At 53.0% G+C, this 20,304-nt stretch overlaps 1 protein-coding gene across 1 annotated transcript; it reads left to right on the top strand.

Moving 5' to 3' along the window:
* The first annotated feature begins 95 nt into the window (after positions 1–95).
* Positions 96–20,203, top strand: LOC137468030 (cytohesin-2-like). Its single transcript, XM_068179451.1, is given in 13 exon segments — positions 96–201; positions 1,843–1,990; positions 5,348–5,414; positions 7,035–7,153; positions 8,614–8,694; positions 9,661–9,773; positions 10,868–11,016; positions 12,552–12,664; positions 14,695–14,773; positions 15,657–15,728; positions 18,171–18,282; positions 18,285–18,324; positions 19,969–20,203. Coding segments are annotated over 13 exon segments (1,200 nt in total). The 5' UTR covers positions 96–182; the 3' UTR covers positions 20,057–20,203.
* Positions 20,204–20,304: the final 101 nt, after the last annotated feature.

The raw sequence follows: 20,304 nt of genomic DNA on the forward strand, positions 1-20,304 counted from the left end.
CCCTTTTCTGCCTCCCATTGGCCGCACCGCCCGTCACTCACGGGCGGCGCGGCGCTGATTGGCGGAAGCGGCGGCGAGGGGCGGGAGCCGCCGTGTGGCGGAGCCGGAGCGGGCCCGGGCCCGGCGGGGCGGGCGGAGCGGGCGGAGCGGAGCGGCGGCGGCGGAGCGGCCCGGGGCCCGCCATGGAGGACGGAGTTTACGGTGAGGGCGGCGGGAGCGGGCGGGGAGCGGGCGGGAACCGGGGCGGGGCGGGAAAGGTGTGAGGGGAAGGTGAGGGGAAGGCGGCGGGGGGAGCTCGTGAGGCGCGGGCCAATGGCGGAGCGAGGAGCGGTCACGTGATGGGCGCGGCGGGAAAAGGGGCGGGACGGGTCACGTGGTTGGGCGGGACCAATCCCGGGGGGGGGAGGGGTGGGACGAGACCATTCAATGAGGGGGAGATGGCCACGCCCCCTTTTGAACTGACCACGCCTTCTTCTGAGGAGACCACGCCCCTTTAACAAGCCACGCCCTTTTAAACCTGAGCCACGCCCTGACACCAATGCAAATTAGGCCACGCCCTTTGGAATATGCAATTTCTAATGGGCAGCGGCCACACCCCTTTAGCCAGACCGCGCCCCCACTTCTTTATACGCAAAGGGGCGTGGCCAGTGCGGGGCGATGTTCATAAGGTTTTAATGAGGGGGCGGGGCTTGAATAGTGAAGGGGCGTGGTCAAGGAAAGGGTGGCCAGGTGTGAGCTGGGCGTGGCCAGTTGTGTTAAGGTGTGATGTGGGCGTGGTCACGGGTATGTGAGCATGGCCAGGTGTGCCCAGGTGTGAGCTGGGCGTGGCCTGGAAGCTGTGGGTGTGGCCAGGTGTGCCCAGGTGTGATGTGGGCGTGGGCAGGGCAGTGTGGGCATGGCCAGGTGTGCCCTGGGTGTGGTCAGGGAGGTGCCCAGGTGTGCCCTGGGTGTGGTCAGGGAGGTGTGAATGTGCCCAGGTGTGCCAGGGAGGTGCCCAGGTGTGCCCTGGGTGTGGTCAGGCATGCCCAGGTGTGTCCAGATGTGCCCTGGGTGTGGTCATGGAGGTGTGAATGTGCCCAGGTGTGCCAGGGAGGTGCCCAGGTGTGCCCTGGGTGTGGTCAGGGATCCAGATATCCCAGAAATCTCCAGAGTGGAGTTCCTGGGGGGGATTCTGGGGCCTGGCGGTGTGCCCAGGTGTGCCACGGAGGGTGCCCAGGTGTGCCCAGGTGTGCCACGGAGGTGCCCAGGTGTGCCCAGGTGTGATGTGGGCGTGGTCAGGGATCCAAATATCCCAGAGTGGAGTTCCTGGGGGGATCCTGGGGCCTGGCGGTGTGCCCAGGTGTGCCAGGGAGGTGCCCAGGTGTGTCCAGGTGTGCCCAGGTGTGCCACGGAGGTGCCCAGGTGTGCCCAGGTGTGATGTGGGCGTGGTCAGGGATCCAAATGCCCCAGAGTGGAGTTCCTGGGGGGGTTCCCATGAGAACAGGGCGGGTCAGGTGTGCCCAGGTGTGCCCAGGTGTGCCCAGGTGTGCCAGGGAGTGCCCAGGCGTGCCCAGGTGTGCCCAGGTATGCCAGGGAGGTGCCCAGGTGTGCCCAGGTATGCCAGGGAGGTGCCCAGGCGTGCCCAGGCATGCCCAGGTGTGCCCAGGTGTGCCAGGGAGGTGCCCAGGTGTGCCCAGGTGTGCCCAGGTGTGCCAGGGAGGTGCCCAGGCGTGCCAGGGAGGTGCCCAGGTGTGCCCAGGAGTGCCAGGGAGGTGCCTAGGCGTGCCCAGGTGTGCCCAGGTGTGCCAGGGAGGTGCCCAGGGCGTGCCCAGGTGTGCCAGGCTGAGGCGGGTGTGCCCGCAGTGCCCCCGGACCTGTCCCCGGAGGAGCGGCGGGAGCTGGAGTCCATCCGGCGCCGCAAGCAGGAGCTGCTGGGGGAGATCCAGCGCCTGCGCGACGAGCTCAGCGAGGCCATCAGCGAGGTCGAGGGGCTCGAGGCCAACGAGGGCAGGTCAGGCAGCCCCGGAACTGCCCCGAAACGGCCCCAAAAACTCCTGAGAGTGGCCCCAAAATATCCCCAAAAACCCCTGAGAACGGCCCCAAAATATCCCCAAAAACCCCTGAGAACGGCCCCAAAATATCCCCAAAACCCCCTGAGAACGGCCCCAAAATATCCCCAAAAACCCCTGAGAGCGGCCCCAAAATATCCCCAAAAACTCCTGAGAAGGGCCCCAAAATATCCCCAAAAACCCCTGAGAACGGCCCCAAATATCCCCAAAAACTCCTGAGAGCGGCCCCAAAATATCCCCAAAAACCCCTGAGAGCGGCCCCAAAATATCCCCAAAAACCCCTGAGAACGGCCCCAAAATATCCCCAAAAACCCCTGAAAACAGCCCCAAAATATCCCCAAAAACTCCTGAGAACGGCCCCAAAATATCCCCAAAAACCCCTGAGAACGGCCCCAAAATATCCCAAAAACCCCTGAGAGCGGCCCAAAATATCCCCAAAAACTCCTGAAAACGGCCCCAAAATATCCCCAAAAACTCCTGAGAACGGCCCCAAAATATCCCCAAAATCCCCTGAGAGCGGCCCCAAAATATCCCCAAAAACTCCTGAGAACGGCCCCAAAATATCCCCAAAAACTCCTGAGAACGGCCCCAAAATATCCCAAAAACCCCTGAGAACGGCCCCAAAATATCCCCAAAAACTCTGAGAACGGCCCCAAAATATCCCCAAAAACTCCTGAGAGCGGCCCCAAAATATCCCCAAAAACTCCTGAGAACAACCCCAAAATATCCCCAAAAACTCCTGAGAGTGGCCCAAAATATCCCCAAAAACTCCTGAGAACGGCCCCAAAATATCCCCAAAAACTCCTGAGAACGGCCCCAAAATATCCCCAAAAACCCCTGAGAACATCCCCAAAATATCCCCAAAAACTCCTGAGAGCGGCCCCAAAATATCCCCAAAAACCCCTGAGAACATCCCCAAAATATCCCCAAAAACCCCTGAGAACATCCCCAAAATATCCCCAAAAACCCCTGAGAACATCCCCAAAATATCCCCAAAAACCCCTGAGAACATCCCCAAAATATCCCCAAAAACTCCTGAGAGCGGCCCCAAAATATCCCCAAAAACCCCTGAGAACATCCCCAAAATATCCCCAAAAACCCCTGAGAACATCCCCAAAATATCCCCAAAAACCCCTGAGAACATCCCCAAAATATCCCCAAAAACCCCTGAGAACATCCCCAAAATATCCCCAAAAACTCCTGAGAGCGGCCCCAAAATATCCCCAAAAACTCCTGAGAACAACCCCAAAATATCCCCAAAAAACCCTGAAAATATCGCAGAAATATCCCCGAATATTCACTGAAATATCCCAAAAATATCCCCAAAATATCCCCAAAAACCCCTGAAAATATCTCAGAAATATCCCCGAATATTCACTGAAATATCCCCAAAAATAGCCCCAAAAGAGCCCCAAATATTCCTGAAAACGACCCAAAAATATCCCCAAATATTCACTAAAATATCTCCAAAAAATCCTCAAAATATTTCCAAAATATCCCCCAAAACCCCTGAAAATATCTCAGAAATATTCCGGAATAGTCACTGAAATATCCCAAAAATGTCCCCAAAGTATCCCCAAAAACTCCTGAAAATGTCCCCAAAAAATCCTCAAAAATTCCTGAAAATGGCCCCATAAATCCCCAAATATTCACTAAAATATCCCCAAAATGTTCCCGCAATAGCCCGAAATATTCCTGAAAATGGCCCCAAAAACGTTCCCAAAATATCCCCAAAAATATTCCCTAAAATACTCCCTATAATATCCCATCAAGTTCCAAAAAAAAATCCTAAATTTCCCCCCAAATTCCCAAAAATTCCTAAAAATTCCCATTTTTGACCCAAAAGTCCTCAAATTCCCAAAAATATTCCAAAAATTCCCATTTTTGACCCCAAATTTCCCCCAAAATTTCCCATTTTGACCCCAAAATTCCCCAAATTTTGCCCCAAATTCCCCCAAATTCCCTGAATTCTCCCCCATATTCCTAAAAATTCCCATTTTGACCCCAGAACTCCCAAAATTTCCCATTTTTACCCCAAAATTCCCCCAATTTTCCCCCAAATTCCCCAAATTTTCCAAAAATTCCCAAATAATTCCCCAAATTTCCCATTTTTGACCCCAAAATTCCCAAAAATTTCTCAATTTTAACCCCCAAACCCCCCAGATTTTCCCCAAGGTTCCCAAAATTCCCAAAATTCCCATTTTTTACCCCCAAATTCCCCAAAATCCCTCCCTCAAATTCCCAAAATGTCTTGGTTTTGACCCCCAAATTCCCCAAAAATCCCCAAAAACTCCCAAAAATCCCAAAAAATTCCCAAAAATTCCCATTTTTGACCCCAAAATTCCCATTTTTGACCCCAAAATTCCCCGTTTTGACCCCCTAATCCCCCAAATTTTGCCCCCCAAATTCCCAAAATTTCCCCCAAATGGCCGGAATTCCCCAAAATTCCCCAAAGTTCCCGAAATTTCCCATTTTGGACCCCAAAATTCCCCAGATTCCCAAAAATATTCTTAAAAACTCCCCAATTTTCCCCCCAGATTCCCAAAAATTCCAAAAAAATCCCCAAAATTTCCCATTTTCCACCCCAGAATTCCCCCAAAATTCCCATTTTTGACCCCAAAATTCCCCGTTTTGACCCCCTAATCCCCCAAATTTTGCCCCCCAAAATCCCAAAATTTCCCCCAAATGGCCGGAATTCCCCAAAATTCCCCAAAGTTCCCGAAATTTCCCATTTTGGACCCCAAAATTCCCCAGATTCCCAAAAATATTCTTAAAAACTCCCCAATTTTCCCCCCAGATTCCCAAAAATTCCAAAAAAATCCCCAAAATTTCCCATTTTCCACCCCAGAATTCCCCCAAAATTCCCATTTTTGACCCCAAAATTCCCCGTTTTGACCCCCTAATCCCCCAAATTTTGCCCCCCCAAATCCCAAAATTTCCCCCAAATGGCCGGAATTCCCCAAAATTCCCCCAAATTCCCAAAATTTCCCATTTTTCACCCCAAAATTCCCCACATTCCCAAAAATATTCTTAAAAACTCCCCAATTTTCCCCCCAGATTCCCAAAAATTCCAAAAAAATCCCCAAAATTTCCCATTTTCCACCCCAGAATTCCCCCAAAATTCCCATTTTTGACCCCAAAATTCCCCGTTTTGACCCCCTAATCCCGCAAATTTTGTCCCCCAAATTCCCAAAATTTCCCCCAAATGGCCGGAATTCCCCAAAATTCCCCAAAATTCCCCAAAATTCCCCAAAATTCCCCAAAATTCCCCAAAATTTCCCAAAATTCCCGCCTTGCAGCAAGACGCTGCAGCGCAACCGCAAGATGGGGATGGGCCGCAAGAAATTCAACATGGACCCCAAGAAGGTCAGCGGGGCCCGGGAATTCGGGAATTTGGGGAATTTGGGGAATTTGGGGAATTTTGGGGGAATTTTGGGAGTTTGGGGGGAATTTTTGGGGAATTTTGGGGGAATTTTGGGGGAATTTGGGGGACTTTTTGGGAAATTTTGGGAATTTTTAGGGGAAATTTTGGGGAATTTTAATGGTAATTTTGGGATTTTTTTTGGAAATTCTGGGAATTTAGGGGGGATTTAGGGGATTTTTTGGAAATTTTGGGGAATTTTGGGAGTTTGGGGGGAGTTTGGGGGGAATTTTTGGGGAATTTTGGGGGAATTTGGGGGATTTTTTTGGGAAATTTTGGGGGGGGGATTTTGGAAATTTTGGGAATTTTTGGGGAATTTTTGGAGAATTTTGGGGGAATTTGGGAGATTTTTTGGAAGTTTTGGGAATTTTTGGGGAATTTTGGGAATTTGGGGAGGGGTTGGCAGGAGTTCCGGGGGCATTTTTGGGGAATTTTGGGAGAATTTTGGGGGAATTTGGGAGATTTTTTTGGAAGTTTTGGAAATTTTTGGGGAATTCTGGGAATTTAGGGGATTTTTTGGAAATTTTGGGAATTTTTGGGGAATTTGGGGGGGTTTGGGGGGAATTTTTGGGGAATTTTGGGGGAATTTGGGGGATTTTTTGGAAATTTTGGGGGGGATTTTGGAAATTTTGGGAATTTTGGGGGGAAATTTTGGGGGATTTTTTGGAAGTTTGGGGGATTTTTGGGGAATTTTGGGAATTTGGGGGGGGCTGGCAGGAGTTCCGGGGGCATTTTTTGGGAATTTTGGGAGAATTTTTGGGGAATTTTGGGAATTTGGGGGGGTTTGGGGGGAATTTTTGGGGAATTTTGGGAGAATTTTGGGGATTTTTTGGAAATTTTGGGGGGATTTTGGAAATTTTGGGAATTTTTGGGGGAAATGTTGGGATTTTTTGGAAGTTTGGGGGATTTTTGGGGAATTTTGGGAATTTGGGGGGGGCTGGCAGGAGTTCCAGGGGCATTTTTTGGGAATTTTGGGAGAATTTTTGGGGAATTTTGGGAATTTGGGGGGGTTTGGGGGGAATTTTTGGGGAATTTTGGGAGAATTTTGGGGATTTTTTGGAAATTTTGGGGGGATTTTGGAAATTTTGGGAATTTCTGGGGGAAATGTTGGGATTTTTTGGAAGTTTTGGGGGAATTTTGGGAATTTGGGGATTTTTTTAAAGGGAATTTTGGGGGGAATTTGGGGAAATTGGTGGGAATATTTTGGGAACTGCTGGGACTTTAGGAATTCAGGGAGTTTTGGGGTTAAAAATGTGAATTTTTATCAATTTTCAGTGTAAAAAATGTGAATTTTTGCTGTAAAGCCCAGGATTTTTGGGGCTTTTGCACGGGAATTTCAGGATTTCGGGCGGGAATTTTTTGGGAATTTTTTGGGAATTGCTGGAATTTGGCAACCGGGGGTTTTTAATGTTAAAAATGTGGATTTTTCACCGATTCTCAGTGTAAAAAATGCGAATTTTCACTTATTTTCGCTGCAAAACCCGGGATTTCTGGGGTTTTTTTTGCAGGAATTTTGGGATTTTGGGCGGGAATTTTGGGAATTTCGGGAATTTTGTCCTCCCCAGGGGATCCAGTTCCTGGTGGAGCAGGAGCTGCTGCGCCACACGGCCGAGGACATCGCCCGCTTCCTCTACAAGGGCGAGGGGCTCAACAAAACGGCCATCGGCGACTACCTGGGAGAGAGGTGGCGCTAACTGGGCAAACTGGGCAAACTGGGAGCCCTCCAGGGGCCACTGGCAGGGACTGGGAGCACTGGGAGGGACTGGGAGCCACTGGGAGGGACTGGGAGGGGACTGGGATGGACTGGGAGGGGACTGGGAGGGACTGGGATGGACTGGGATGGACTGGGATGGACTGGGAGGGACTGGGAGGGGTTAAAGAGGGACTGGGATGGACTGGGATGAACTGGGAGGGGTTAAAGAGGGACTGGGATGGACTGGGATGGACTGGGGGGATACTGGGATGGACTGGGATGGACTGGGAGGGACTGGGATGGACTGGGATGGACTGGGGGGGACTGGGAGGGACTGGGGGGATACTGGGATGGACTGGGAGGGACTGGGATGGACTGGGAGGGACTGGGGTGGACTGGGAGGAACTGGGAGGGACTGGGAGCCACTGGGAGGGACTGGGAGGGGACTGGGATGGACTGGGAGGGGACTGGAGGGACTGGGATGGACTGGGATGGACTGGGATGGACTGGGAGGGACTGGGAGGGGTTAAAGAGGGACTGGGATGGACTGGGATGAACTGGGAGGGGTTAAAGAGGGACTGGGATGGACTGGGATGGACTGGGGGGATACTGGGATGGACTGGGATGGACTGGGATGGACTGGGAGGGACTGGGGTGGACTGGGAGGGACTGGGATGGACTGGGATGGACTGGGGGGGACTGGGAGGGACTGGGGGGATACTGGGATGGACTGGGAGGGACTGGGATGGACTGGGAGGGACTGGGGTGGACTGGGATGGACTGGGAGGGACTGGGATGGACTGGGATGGACTGGGAGGGACTGGGAGGGACTGGGATGGACTGGGAAGGGTTAAAGAGGGACTGGGGTGGACTGGGATGGACTGGGATGGACTGGGAGGGACTGGGGGGATACTGGGATGGACTGGGATGGACTGGGAGGGACTGGGATGGACTGGGAGGGACTGGGAGGGACTGGGATGGACTGGGAAGGGTTAAAGAGGGACTGGGGTGGACTGGGATGGACTGGGATGGACTGGGAAGGACTGGGAAGGACTGGGAGGGACTGGGAGGGACTGGGATGGACTGGGATGGACTGGGATGGACTGGGAAGGACTGGGAGGGACTGGGATGGACTGGGATGGACTGGGAAGGACTGGGAGGGACTGGGAGGGACTGGGATGGACTGGGATGGACTGGGAGGGACTGGGATGGACTGGGGGGAACTGGGATGGACTGGGATGGACTGGGGGAAGCAATGATTGACAGCCAATGGGCGGGGCTTATTCCAACCCGTGGGTGTGACCAAGCCCAGTCCCAGCATGATTGACAGGAGATGGGCGTGGCTATCTGAGGGAGGCGTTGCCTGGGATGATTGACAAGGGGATGGGTGTGTCTTGGCTGTGGATATGGGCGTGGCCAGGGATGTTTGACAGCCCGGCCCCGCCCCTCAGGGAGGAGTTTAACCTGGGCGTGCTCCACGCCTTCGTGGACCTGCACGAGTTCACCGACCTCAACCTGGTGCAGGCGCTCAGGTGAGCGCACCTGGGCACCCCCGCGGGTGGGGCACACCCGGGCACCCCCGCGGGTGGGGCACACCTGGGGGCACACCTGGGCACCCCCGCGGGTGGGGCACACCTGGGCACACCCGCGGGTGGGGCACACCTGGGGGCACACCTGGGCACACCCGCGGGTGGGGCACACCTGGGGGCACACCTGGGCACCCCCGCGGGTGGGGCACACCTGGGCACCCCCGCGGGTGGGGCACACCTGGGCACCCCCGCGGGTGGGGCACACCTGGGGGCACACCTGGGCACCCCCGCGGGTGGGGCACACCTGGGCACCCCCGCGGGTGGGGCACACCTGGGCACACCCGTGGGTGGGGCACACCTGGGCACCCCCGCGGGTGGGGCACACCCGGGCACACCTGGGGAACACCTGGGGGCACACCTGGGGGCACACCTGGGGGAACACCTGGGCAAACACCTGGGCAAACACCTGGGCAAACACCTGGGCACACCTGGGGGTACACCTGGGGGCACACCTGGGCACACCTGGGGGGGTGGGACACACCTGGGAACATCTGGGGGGGGCTGGGCACTCACCTGGGCACACCTGGAACTCACCTGGGCACACCTGGGGAACACCTGGGGATACACATGGGACACACCTGGGGGCATACCTGGGCACACCTGGGGGTACACCTGGGGGCACACCTGGGCACACCTGGGGGGGTGGGACACACCTGGGAACATCTGGGGGGGCTGGGCACACCTGGGGATGATGGGGACTCACCTGGGCACACCTGGGCTCACCTGGGGGGGGTTCCCAGGTGAGTTCTGGGAGATCACAGGTGAATGTTGGGGGCTCTCAGGTGGGTTTGGGGCTTCCCAGGTGAGGCCCAGGTAATCCAGGTGATTTTTTGGGAGTGTTCCAGGTGTGTTTAAGGTAACCCCAGGTGAGGCCCAGGTAATCCAGGTGTGTTTTCCGGAACGTTCCAGGCAGTTCCTGTGGAGTTTCCGGCTGCCGGGGGAGGCGCAGAAAATCGATCGGATGATGGAGGCGTTCGCGCAGCGCTACTGCCTCTGCAACCCCGGCGTGTTCACCTGCACAGGTAACGCACCTGACACACCTGGGCACACCTGGGCACAGCCCTGACACACCTGGGCACAGCCCTGACACACCTGGGCACATGACTGACACACCTGGGCACAGCCCTGACACACCTGGGCACACCTGACACACCTGGGCACATGACTGACACACCTGGGCACACCTGACACACCTGGGCACAGCCCTGACACACCTGGGCACACCTGACACACCTGGGCACACCTGGGCACACCTGGGCACAGCCCTGACACACCTGGGGACATCTGGGCTGACACAGAGACACACCTGGGTGGCACAGGGGCACAGCTGGCTGGGCTAGGAGCTCCCCTGGCTGGGCTAGGAGCTCACCTGTGTCACCTGGGACACACCTGGGACACCTGGGACACACCTGGGCACACCTGGGACATACCTGGGGATACTGGGGGACACCTGGGGACATCGGGGAACACCTGGGCACACCTGGGACACACCTGGGACACATCTGGGACACACCTGGGGACACCTGGACACACCTGGGCACACCTGGGACACACCTGGGCACACCTGGGACACACCTGGGGACACCTGGGACACACCTGGGACACCTGGGGACACCTGGGACACACCTGAGACACACCTGGGACACACCTGGGGACACCTGGGACACAGCTGGGACACACCTGGGGACACCTGGGCACACCTGGACACACCTGGGACACCTGGGACACACCTGGGGACACCTGGGACACAGCTGGGACACACCTGGGACATACCTGGGACACACCTGGGGACACCTGGGACACCTGGGGACACCTGGGACATACCTGGGCACACCTGGGCACACCTGGGGACACCTGGGCACACCTGGGACACACCTGGGCACACCTGGGACACAGCTGGGACACACCTGGGAACACGTGGGCACACCTGGGCACACCTGGGCACACCTGGGGCACCCCTGGGCACACCTGGGACACACCTGGGGACACCTGGGGACACCTGGGACACACCTGGGACACACCTGGGGACACCTGGGCACACCTGTGCACACCTGGGCACACCTGGGCACACCTGGGCACACCTGGGCACACCTGGGCACACCTGCGTCCCCTGCAGACACGTGCTACGTGCTGTCCTTCGCGGTGATCATGCTGAACACGAGCCTGCACAACCCCAACGTGCGGGACAAGCCCTCGGCCGAGCGCTTCGTGGCCATGAACCGCGGCATCAACGACGGCGGTGACCTGCCCGAGGAGCTGCTCAGGGTGGGCGGGGCCTGGGGGAGGGCGTGGCCAGGTGCGGCCAGGTGTGGGGAGTGGATTTGGGGTGGGCTCGAGGCGAAGTTTGGGGAGGAAATGGTGAAAAAATGGGGATTTGGGGGGTTTGGGGGACATCAAAGATGGCGGCGACCTGCCCGAGGAGCTGCTCGGGGTGGGCGTGGTCACTGGGTGTGGCCGCGGGGCGTGGCCAGGTGTGGGGAGTGAAACTGGGAAGGGCTCGAGGTGAAATTTTGGGAGGAAAAGGTGGAAAATGGGGATTTGGGTGGTTTAGGGGCGTGGACAAGATGGTGGGTTGGGGGCGTGGCTTGTGAGGGTGGGGTCGGTGGGTGTGGTTGGGTGGGTGTGGTCACATTTGGGATGAAAATTGGGGGAGAAGAGGGCGGGGAAATGGGAATTTTGGGGACGTCAAAGATGGCGGCGACCTGCCCGAGGAGCTGCTCAGGGTGGGCGTGGTCGCTGGGTGTGGTCGGGGGGCGTGGCCAGGTGCGGGGAGGGGATTTGGGGTGGGTTCGTGGCGAAATTTGGGGAAAAGAAGTCGGAAAAAGCGGGAATTTGGGGGATTTTAGGGGCGTGGTTTGAGGTGGGTGCAGTCTCGATGTTCACTTGGGGGCGTGGCTTATGAGGGTGTGGTCAGTGGGCGTGGCTGGCTGGGTGTGGTCACATTGGGGATTAAATTCCCCCAAATTTCCCCCAAAATTCTCTCAGAATTCCCCCAAAATCCTCGAAATTCCCCCAAATCCCCCAAATACCACTCCCAAACCCAAATCCCCCCAAATTCCTCCCAAACCCCAAAAACTCCCCAAAATTTCCCAAATCCTTCCCCAAAAATTCCCAAAAATTCAAGGATTTTCCCCAGAATTCACAAACTCTTCTCAAAATGCAGGGTTTTTTTCCCCAGAATCCCTAAATTTTTCCCTAAAATCCCCAAATTTTCCTCAAAGTTCCCAAATTTGGCCCAAAAATGCCCAAAATCTTTCCCGAAATGCCCAAATTTTACCAAAATCCCCAAATTTTCCCCCCAAATCCCCAAATTTTCCCTAAAAATTCCCAAATTCCCTCACCAAAATTCTGGAATTTTCGCCAAATTTCTCCCTCAAATCCCCAAATTTTTCACTAAAATCCCCAGATTTTCCCCCAAAACCCCCAAATTTTCCCCCAAACCCCCCAAATTCTTTCCCAAAATTCCTAAATTTTCCCCAAAAATCCCCAAATTCTTTCCCAGAAATCCCCAAATTTTCCCCCAAAATCCCCAAATTTTCCCCCAAAACCCCCAAATTCTTCTCCAAAATCCCCACATTTTTCCCCAAAATCCCCAGTATTTCTCAAAAATCTCCAAATTCTTTCCCAAAACCCCCAAATTCTTCCCCAAAATCCCCAAATTTTCCCCAAAAAATCCCCAAATTTTCCCCCAAAATCCTCAAATTCTTTCCCCAAATCCCCGAATTTTCCCCCCAAATCCCGATTTTTTCCCAAAATCCCGATTTTTTCCCAAAACCCGCCGATCTGGCCCCGAACTGCAGAACCTGTACGAGAGCATCCGCTCGGAGCCCTTCAAGATCCCCGAGGACGACGGCAACGACCTCACGCACACCTTCTTCAACCCCGACCGCGAGGGCTGGCTGCTCAAGCTGGGTAGGCCCCGCCCACCGCACCTGGGCCACGCCCACCGCACCTGGGTGTGGCCCTCACCTGGCCACGCCCCAAAAATCCCGCTCAAATTGCTCCAAAATCCCAAATTTGGGCAGTTTTAGAGCGTTCGTGGGGCTTGAATGGGGCTCAAAGTGGGTGGGACTGGGTCCTGGCCACGCCCACTGCACCTGGGCCACGCCCACCGCACCTGGGTGTGGCCCTCACCTGGCCACGCCCCAAAAATCCCGCTCAATTTGCTCCAAAATCCCAAATTTGGGCAGTTTTTTTGAGTGTTTTTGGGGCTTGAATGGGGCTCAAAGTGGGTGGGACTGGGCCCAGGACACGCCCACCGCACCTGGGCCACGCCCACCGCACCTGGGTGTGGCCCTCACCTGGCCACGCCCCAAAAATCCCACTCGGATTGCTCCAAAATCCCAAATTTGGGCAGTTTTAGAGCGTTCGTGGGGCTTGAATGGGGCTCAAAGTGGGTGGGACTGGGTCCTGGCCACGCCCACTGCACCTGGGCCACGCCCACCGCACCTGGGTGTGGCCCTCACCTGGCCACGCCCCAAAAATCCCGCTCAATTTGCTCCAAAATCCCAAATTTGGGCAGTTTTTTGAGTGTTTTTGGGGCTTGAATGGGGCTCAAAGTGGGTGGGACTGGGCCCAGGACACGCCCACCGCACCTGGGCCACGCCCACCGCACCTGGGTGTGGCCCTCACCTGGCCACGCCCAAAAATCCCACTCGGATTGCTCCAAAATCCCAAATTTGGGCAGTTTTTTGAGTGTTTTTGGGGCTTGAATGGGGGCTCAAAGTGGGTGGGACTGGGTCCTGGCCACGCCCACCGCACCTGGGCCACGCCCACCGCACCTGGGTGTGGCCCTCACCTGGCCACGCCCCAAAAATCCCGCTCAAATGGCTCCAAAATCCCGATTTTGGGGCATTTTTTTACCTTTTATGGGGTTAAAGTGTGTGGGACACGCCCCCCGGTCACACCCATCTTACCTGGGCCACGCCCACCTCATCTGGGCCACGCCCACCTCGCCTGGGCCACGCCCACCTCGCCTGGCCACGCCCCCTCCCAGTTCCCCCAGTCTCTCCCAGTTTGGTTTTGCTGAACTTTAATGATTTTTTCCTTTTTCTTTCCTTTCTTCCCCGAAAATTCCCAAATTTCCCCCAAATTCTTCCCCCAACTTTCCCAAATTCTCCCCAAAATTCACCCCGAAATCTCCCCAAACCCCCCTAAATTCACTCCAATCTCCCTCCATTTTCTCAAAATTTCCAAAATTCCCCCAAAATTCCCCCAAAATTCCCAAAATTCCCCCCCAAATTCCCCCCGGTGCTGCCTTTGGGACCCCCCAGGAGGTGAGTGCTGGAGTGGGGGGAGGGGCAGCTCTGGGGACCCCCCGGAATTCTCCAAAATTCCTTCCAAATTCCCCAAATCCTCCCAAAATTTGCCCAAATTCCCCCCAAATCCCCCCAAAATCTCCACAAATCCCCACAAATCTCCCCAGAATCCTCCAAATCCTCCTGAAATCCTGAAGAGTTCCCCCATAATTCTTCCAAAATCTCCAAATTTTGCCCCAGGTTTCCCAAATCCCCCCCCAAATTCCCAGAAACTCCCCAAATCCCCCAAATTTCCCCAAAATCCCCCAAAATTCTCCCCAAAAATCTCCCCGAATTCCCCCAAAACTCTCCCAAAATTCCCTCAAAAATCCAAAATCCTTCCAAAATCCCCCCAAATCCCCCAAATTTTCCCCAAAATCCCCTCAAAATCTCTCAGAATTCACCCAAAACTCTCCCAAAATTCCTCCAAAAAATCTCAAATCTCCCCAAAATCCCCCAAAACTCTCCCAAAATTACCCGAATTTACCCAAAATGCCCCCAAAGCTTCAAAATTCCTCCCGAAAACTCCCCACATTCCCCCAAAACTCTCCCAAAATTCCCCCAAAATTCTGCCAAAATCCCCCAGATCCCCTGGAATTCCCCAAATTTCCCCAAATTTCCCCAAATTTCCCCCAAATCCCCCCTCAGGCGGGCGGGTGAAGACGTGGAAGCGCCGTTGGTTCATCCTCACCGACAACTGCCTCTACTACTTCGAGTACACCACGGTGAGAGCCCAAAAACCCCAAAATTCCCGAAATTCACCCCAAAATATCCCCAAACCCACCTCGGGACCCCCAAAATCCCAAAATCCACCCCAAAATATCCCAAAAATTCCAAAATTCACCCCAAAAATCCCGAAATTCACCCCAAAATATCCCCAAACCCACCTCGGGACCCCCAAAATCCCAAAATCCACCCCAAAATATCCCAAAATAACCCAAAATCCACCCCAAGATATCCCTAGAATCCCAAAATTCACCCCAAAATATCCCCAAACCCACCTCGGGACCCCCAAAATCCCAAAATCCACCCCAAATTATCCCAAAAATTCCAAAATTCACCCCAAAATATCCCTAAAATCCCAAAATTCACCCCAAAATATCCCTAAAATCCCAAAATTAACCCCAAAATAACCCAAAGACTCCAAAATTCACCCCAAAATATCCCCAAATCCATCTCGGGACCCCCAAAATCCCGCAAATCCACCCCAAAATATCCCAAAATAACCCAAAATTCACCCAAAATTCCAAAATCTGATCTGAAGTCCACCAAACTCCCCCAGTCTGCCCCAAAATCCACTAAATTCCCCCCAAAATCCACCTTGGGACCCCCAAAATCCCCAAAATCACCCAAATTCCCCCTAAAATTCCCCAAGTTTTACCCCAGGGATCCCAAAATTCCTGAATATTGCCCAAAATTTCCCGAATTTCCAGGACAAGGAGCCGGGGGGGGATCAGCCGTGAGGTGGAATCTGCCCCAACATCCCCCAAATCCGCCCCAAAATTCCTCCCTGGGATCCCAAATTCCCCCAAAATTCCCCCAAATTCCCCAAAATTCCCCAAAATTCCCCAAAATTCCCCAAAATCCCCGAAATTCCGGGATTTGCAGGACAAGGAGCCGCGGGGAATCATCCCCCTGGAGAACCTGAGCATCCGCGAGGTCGAGGATCCGCGCAAGCCGGTGAGAGCCAAAATCCCCCAAAATCACCCCAAAAATCACCCAAAAATCATCCCAAAATCACCCCAAAAATCACCCCAAAAATCCCCCAAAATCCCCCAAAATGGTCCCAAAATCGCCCCAAAAATCATCCCAAAGTGATCCCAAAATCACCCCAAAAATCCCCCAAAATCACCCCAAAAATCCCCCAAAATCACCCCAAAAATCACCCCGAATCACCCCCAAAATCACCCCAGAATCACCGCAAAATCACCCCAAAAATCCCCCAAAATCACCCCAAAATCCCCCAAAATCACCCCAAAAATCACCCCGAATCAACCCCAAAATCACCCCAAAAATCACCCCAGAATCACCCCAAAATCCCCCAAAATCACCCCAAAAATCCCCCAAAAATCATCCCAAAGTGATCCCAAAATTACCCAAATTCACCCCAAAATCACCCCAAAAATCCCCCAAAAATCATCCCAAAATCACCCCAAATCACCCCAAAAATCCCCCAAAAATCATCCCAAAGTGATCCCAAAATCACCCCAAATTCACCCCAAAAATCACCCCAAAAATCACCCCAAAAATCACCCAAAAATCATCCCAAAAATCACCCAAAATCGCCCCAAAAATCCCCCAAAATCACCCCAAAAATCCCCCAAAAATCATCCCAGTGATCCCAAAATCACCCAAATCAACCCCAAAAATCACCCAAAAATCACCCCAAAAATCCCCTAAAAATCATCCCAAAATCCCCCCAAATCACCCCAAAAATCCCCCAAAAATCACCCCAAATTCACCCCAAAAATCCCCCAAAATCACCCCAAAAATCCCCCAAAGTGATCCCAAAATTTCCCCAAACCACCCCAAAAATCACCCCAAAATCACCCCAAAAATCCCCCAAATTCACCCCAAAAATCACCCCAAAAATCACCCCAAATCCCCCAAAAATTATCCCAAAATCCCCCAAAATCCCCCCAAAGTGATCCTAAAAATCTCTCCAAAATCCCCCAAAAATGACCCAAATTTTCCTTTTTCCCCCATTTTTCCCCTCTATCTCCATCACCTTTTTCCCCGATTTCACCCCAGTTTTCCCCAGACTGGTCCAAACTGGTTTTTACTGGTCCATACTGGTTTTTACTGGTCCATACTGGTTTGTACTGGTCCATACTGGTCCATACTGGTCCATACTGGTTTGTACTGGTCCGTACTGGTTTTTAACCCCTTCCAGACCAGTTTGAGGTCCCCAAATCTCTCATTTCCTCCCCAATTTTCCCCTCTATCTCCGTCACCTTTTTCCCCGATTTCACCCCAGTTTTTCCCAAACTGGTCCATACTGGTCTGAACTGGTCTGAACTGGTTTTTAACCCCTTCCAGACCAGTTTAAGGTCCCCAAATCTCCCCTTTCCCCCCCTTTTCCCCCCTTTCCCAGCCCCATTTTTGCTCCAGATTTTCCGGTTTTCCCCAGACTGGTCCGAACTGGTTTGTACTGGTTTGTACTGGTTTGTACTGGTCCATACTGGTTCCTACTGGTTTTTAACCCCTTCAAGACCACTTTAAGGTCCCAAAATCTCCCCTTTTTCCCCCTTTCCCCCCCTTTTCTCCCCTTTCCCAGCCCCGTTTTTGCTCCAGATTTTCCGGTTTTCCCCAGACTGGTCCGAACTGGTTTGTACTGGTCTGAACTGGTTTGTACTGGTTTGTACTGGTCCATACTGGTTCCTACTGGTTTTTAACCCCTTCAAGACCACTTTAAGGTCCCAAAATCTCCCCTTTTTCCCCCTTTCCCCCCTTTTCTCCCCTTTCCCAGCCCCGTTTTTGCTCCAGATTTTCCGGTTTTCCCCAGAGTGGTCCGAACTGGTTTGTACTGGTCTGAACTGGTTTGTACTGGTTTGTACTGGTCCATACTGGTTCCTACTGGTTTTTAACCCCTTCAAGACCGGTTTAAGGTCCCCAAATCTCCCCTTTTTGCCCCTTTTTCCCCTTTTCCCCCCTTTCCCAGCCCCGTTTTTGCTCCAGATTTTCCCAGTTTTCCCCAGACTGGTCCATACTGGTCCATACTGGTTTATACCGGTTTGTACTGGTCTGTACTGGTTTTTAACCCCTTCAAGACCGGTTTAAGGTCCCCAAATCTCCCCCTTTCCCCTCCTTTTCCCCCCGTTCCCAGCCCCGTTTTTGCTCCAGATTTTCCGGTTTTCCCCAGACTGGTCCGAACTGGTTTGTACTGGTCTGAACTGGTTTGTACTGGTCCATACTGGTTCCTACTGGTTTTTAACCCCTTCAAGACCACTTTAAGGTCCCCAAATCTCCCTTTTCCCCCCCTTTTCCCCCCTTTCCCAGCCCCGTTTTTGCTCCAGATTTTCCCCGTTTTCCCCAGACTGGTCCGTACTGGTTTGTACTGGTCTGAACTGGTTTGTACTGGTCCGAACTGGTTTGTAACTGGTCCGTACTGGTTTTCCCCAGCACTGCTTCGAGCTCTACATCCCCAACAACAAGGGGCAGCTGATCAAGGCGTGCAAGACGGAGGCGGACGGGCGGGTGGTGGAGGGGAACCACGTGGTGTACCGCATCTCGGCGCCACGCGCGAGCAGAAGGACGAGTGGATCAAATCCATCCAGTGAGCAATTCAGAATCCCCGATTCCCGGAACGTTCCCAAAAAAACCCGAAAAAATTCCAAAAATCCCAAAAAATTCCAAAAAAATCCAAACAATTAACCATAGGGGGGTTTAAATGGGGGCTGGGGGGTTAAAATGGGAATTTGGGGGATTTTTGGGATCAAATCCATCCAGTGAGCAATTCAGAATCCCCAATTCCCGGGAACGTTCCCAAAAAAACCCCAAAAAAAACCAAAGATTCCAAAAAAATTCCAAAAAAATCCCAAAAAATCCAAACCATTAACTGCGGGGGGGGGGGGCGGGGGGGGGGGGGGTGTGTTTAAATGGGGGCTTGGGGGTTAAAATGGGAATTTTGGGGGATTTTTGGGATCAAATCCATCCAGTGAGCAATTCAGAATCCCCAATTCCCGGGAACGTTCCCAAAAAAACCTCAAAAAAATCCCAAAAATTCAAAAAAATTCCAAAAAAAATCCCAATCATTCATTGCGGGAGGGTTTTAAATGGGGGCTTGGGGGTTAAAATGGGAATTTTGGGGATTTTTGGGATCAAATCCATCCAGTGAGCAATTCAGAATCCCCAATTCCCGGGAACGTTCCCAAAAAAACCCGAAAAAATTCCAAAAAAACCCAAAAAAATTCCAAAAAAACCCAAACAATTAACCATAGGGGGGTTTAAATGGGGGCTTGGGGTTAAAGTGGGAATTTTGGGGGATTTTTGGGATCAAATCCATCCAGTGAGCAATTCAGAATCCCCAATTCCCGGAACGTTCCCAAAAAAAACCCAAAAAAACCCAAAAATTCCAAAAAAATTCCAAAAAAATCCCAAAAATATCCAAACAATTAACCATAGGGGGGTTTAAATGGGGGCTTGGCGGTTAAAGTGGGAATTTTGGGGGATTTTTGGGATCAAATCCATCCAGTGAGCAATTCAGAATCCCCAATTCCTGGCGACGTTCCCAAAAAAACCCCAAAAAAATCCCAAAGATTCAAAAAAAATTCCAAAAAAATCCCAAAAAAATCCAAACAATTAACCACGGGGGGGGGTGGGGGTTTTAAATGGGGGCTTGGGGGTTAAAATGGGAATTTTGGGGGATTTTTGGGATCAAATCCATCCAGTGAGCAATTCAGAATCCCCAATTCCCGGCGACGTTCCCAAAAAAATCCCAAAATCCCAAAAAATTCCCAAAAAATTCCTAAAAGTCCCTAAAATTAACTGGGGATTTTCAAATGGGGGTTTGGGGGGGTTAAAGTGGAATTCTGGGGGTAAAGGGGAATTTTGGGATTTTAAAATGGATTTTTGGGGTTTAAAATGGGATTTTTGGGGCTTTGAGTTGGATTTTTTGGGAGGATTTTTGGGGGGATTTAGGGGTCAAACCCACCCGGTGAATTTCCAAAATTCCCAAAATTCCAGCCCCCAAAATTCCCCCCAAAAAACCCCAAAATCGGGCGGGGTTGTGGGGGGGGGGGGAGGGGGCCGAAATTGGAATTTTTGGGGAATTTTGGGGGGATTTTGGCTCCTTTTCCGCGGAATTTGGGCTTTCCGGGGGGGATTTTGGGGGGATTTTTTTCCAGGGGGGTCCCCAAGGGCTCGGGACCCCCCAAAATTCCCCAAAAGATTCCCAAAAAAATCCCAAAATTTCCCGCAGGGCGGCAGTGAGCGTGGATCCCTTCTACGAGATGCTGGCGGCGCGGAAAAAGCGAATTTCGGTCAAGAAAAAGCCGGAAAATCCCTAAAAAAAAAAACCAAAAATCCCCCAAAAAAAAGGGGGCGGGACCCCCGGAATTCCCACTGGAACCTCCCAAAAAAAAAAATCCCCAAATTTGGGGGAATTCCCCCAAAATTCCTCCGGACTGGGAAAGGAGCAAGAGGGAGCGGCCGGAGCCGCCGGAATTCCCAAAATTCCACTTGGGAATCCCAAAATTCCCAAAATTTCACCCCTGGGAGCCCCAAAATTTCACCCTGGGAGCCCCAAAATTCCCAA

The sequence above is a fragment of the Anomalospiza imberbis genome, unplaced genomic scaffold, assembly GCF_031753505.1.
Source record: "Anomalospiza imberbis isolate Cuckoo-Finch-1a 21T00152 unplaced genomic scaffold, ASM3175350v1 scaffold_984, whole genome shotgun sequence".
NCBI classification, from domain to species: domain Eukaryota; kingdom Metazoa; phylum Chordata; class Aves; order Passeriformes; family Viduidae; genus Anomalospiza; species Anomalospiza imberbis.